This window comes from Triticum dicoccoides, chromosome 2A (assembly GCF_002162155.2).
Source record: "Triticum dicoccoides isolate Atlit2015 ecotype Zavitan chromosome 2A, WEW_v2.0, whole genome shotgun sequence".
Classification (NCBI taxonomy): Eukaryota; Viridiplantae; Streptophyta; class Magnoliopsida; order Poales; family Poaceae; genus Triticum; species Triticum dicoccoides.
Window position 1 is genome coordinate 206,808,055 of NC_041382.1, and position 3,217 is coordinate 206,811,271.

A 3,217-nucleotide genomic window follows, 5' to 3' on the forward strand; every position below is an offset into this window, starting at 1 on the left:
CAGGCTGCAGTTGCATTGCAATATCTTTAGTGTGTGCGTGCTTTATACGAGTGATAGATAGTGCAGCCATTTTCTGAGCTTGGGTTTCACGTGATGTCGTCAAGGGGAAGTCACCCTCTGGCCACACGCAGTCCACAGTTCACACTTCACAGCTACCGCCGCTTTTACATTTTCCCCAAAACAGGTGCCTGCTCGGGGCCGTCCTACGGGAGCCTTTGCTACGCCCTAAACGAGAAACGAATTATTCTGCTCGGTTGGCTGGCCAAAGCGCTCGTCTCTCACCGCCTACTGGCTATACCAGTACTTGGCTCATCCATCGCTGGCCAAAGCGTTCGTCTCTCACCGGCACACACACGCTTCTCCGTCTCCAAAAACCCTCTCTGCACGGGCACGCCATGGACAATCCTCCGGCCGGCAACGTGGTCAATCCTCCGGCAGCGGCGGCGGCGGGCAACAACGTGGCCGATCCTCCTCCTCCTCCTCCGGCGGCGGCAGCAGCAGCAGACATCGTAGCCGATCCTCCTCTGGCGGCGGCGGCGGCAGCAGCAGCAGCAAACAACGTGGCCAATCCTCCAGCGGCGGCGGTAATATGACTCACAATATCATTTCCGTCGACATAGATCGATGCTGCTTCTTTCCTTACTTAACTGTGCTTTGTTTTCTCGACCCTACCGGTAGTAAATCAGTCAAGTTAGCCGTTCGTGACGATTGCTTCTATGGATTTACGGCGTTTTGGCATTTGGCTCAAGCCGCCAAAGCCTACAGGGCCAGTTCTAGTTCCTTACGTACGTACGCGTTCTTGGTGTACATCGCCGGCATTTTTCTGCTGTGATGATTCTGCTGATGCAGAAACCATGGAATCGGTAGTAGATACATGAACGTACCTGACTGACGGGCTCTGCAGACATGCATCTTTCACTAGCAGCAGCTTCCTTGGAACTAGTGACCTACCTAGCTAGGTGGTTTTCTCCAGTAGTAGTACTATTGTGTCCGAGATCGGGCGATCTGTTCGTGTGCTCAGTCCAGCAGAAAATGCTGGGGAAGAACAGTGTTTGTACCGTCTAGCCGTCTAGGGTATGTGTAGATTGATCGTTGAAATTTTATTTGATTTTGTTTGGCCGGGGAGATTGATCCTTGTAATAAACCGAGTAGGATTTCAGTCTAGTGTCATCTACTAGTATTGCGTCTTAGAGGGAGTGCAAAACTTGAGTGAAATATCCGCGCAACTTCACTGAGGCTTGCAGAATTTTGGGTCACAGGAGCGCAACTTTATTGAGAGACTGTGCAGCCAACGTGCATTGCATAATGGCGTTGCCATTTCGGGGTCTGCCGCCTTTTCTTATAAGAGAGCTGGAGTGGTGCCATTTCCGTGTGCTTTTTAGACTTACACAGAACAAGGTCCTGATCCACCACAGCCGGTGACCCCACTACTTAATCCCTCCAGTCACAAAGATAAGATGTCTTGAATATTTCTATGACTTGAAATGAGTGAACAAACACGCTAAAATGTTACGATATCTTATATTTGTGAACGAATGGAGTATCATTTTTTGAATTTTTTATTTATAGCTTACCAAGCTGACCGCTCTGATGAATAGAGTATTGTTTTAGGAGTGTGGTTTTTGTACACCGAGGCAGGATTACTCAAAGACCATGCTTGATGACCGCACCGTCTAAGGGAAAATTGTTTGAGATGTTTCTGCTTACTTCTACCATGTTTGTATATCTTGAACCTAGCGAATTATTAAGTGATGGTTGACCGGACCCCTCAAGATTTCGTTAGGCCAGTGAATAGAACTCTGACTGAATTCCTGACCGACGAGCCAAGTGCCAAGCTTATAATTCTATCAAGGCATCGCGACAATGCCTGGTAATTAGACGTAGTGAGGCATTTTGAGCTGCTGCTTATACTTTAAGCTGCTGAACTGCAGGGTCCTGCTGCAGTGGATGCCCGGTGGAAGGAGGACAAGACGCATGCCATCATAATTCTGGTCGCTGCGGCGATCGCTCTGCTTCTTGTGGTGCTGTTGATTATCCATCCGTGGAAGAAGTAGAGAAGACTAGTCATTTGCCGGGTCAGGTTTCCGATGGTAAGATGGGAGCACTAGAATGAATAAATAGATCATCCGAAATGAACCTGGTAATATTGTGACGCGTCTTGGCCAACTGCGTGCATTTAGCTCAAGTCCAGTGTTTGAAGTTTGAACAAAGCTTGTAAATTCCAGCAGTCAGAGTGTCCTTCCTCCAAGCTTGGGTACATCATATTGTCCACATCAAGCAGACCATGGTATCAATATGGCTCAGGCACAGGCCACCTGTATTCACGAATTTTACTGCTGTCTTGCGTTCAAAAAGCCAAATCATTTAGCTCTGCATGCATCATTATGATAAAGAGGCCGGGGGTACGCCTCCATTTTCAAAAAAAGCGTGTAAGCTACAAATATATAAGCTGCCATCGTGCAGTGAGAAGGCATCGAAGAGATGAAGGTGAAACACTAGTTTCCCTTTTGTTTTAGCTTCATCGTGTATCATAGAAATTCCTTATTAATCGTGGGTGTCAATGCATGGAATTCTGGATAACGTAGATACAACGCAGTACAAAGATCTCGCCAACAGATCTCGAAGTAACGAAATAGATAGGGATACCAGATTTACCAAGGTCCAGGACCACGAGTGGGTAACATCCCTACTTCCTACCTTTGTTGATCTTCATATTAACTTCAAGAGAGAATACAAAACATATGGTCACCAACAAGAGCTAAACCCTAGCGGCCCGAGCTCCCAAAATTGATCTAAGACTCTCAGCGTGACTGTCAATGTAGAGCAAGCTCCAGAAATCAATATAAGGCTCTTGACGCGATTGTCAATGTAGAGTGTGTCAAACCCTCAAGTCGATCTTGAAGCGTGTATAACTTCAACAAATTATGTGTAAGTTGTGATTTTGCCTTGGACTCCAGGATTATCTTACACATTGGAATGGCTTGGCCTCCAAGTTGGATCAAACCAAACATGACTCCATGTTTGTCACGACTAGAAAAAGAGACATCCTAGTCCATATGACTGTAGCCTCCTTCGCATTGTGTTCCAAATTTGTTGCTCCTTCTCTATCTTCTGGCCATGAATACGGATACATATTTTGTATGTATTTACATATATGCAGGCATATTTGTTGAGATGAAAGATATAAGAATAGAACAATTGACTTTGGCAAGATGAG

The 3,217-nt window shown here is 46.3% G+C and overlaps 1 protein-coding gene across 1 annotated transcript; it reads left to right on the forward strand.

The window, feature by feature from the left end:
• The first annotated feature begins 269 nt into the window (after positions 1 to 269).
• LOC119359287 (ice-structuring protein-like) lies at positions 270 to 2,382 on the forward strand. The gene is made up of 2 exons (XM_037625554.1): positions 270 to 584; positions 1,932 to 2,382. The coding sequence occupies exons 1-2, from the start codon at positions 396 to 398 to the stop codon at positions 2,052 to 2,054; spliced, it is 312 nt and encodes a 103-aa protein (XP_037481451.1). The 5' UTR covers positions 270 to 395; the 3' UTR covers positions 2,055 to 2,382.
• Positions 2,383 to 3,217: the final 835 nt, after the last annotated feature.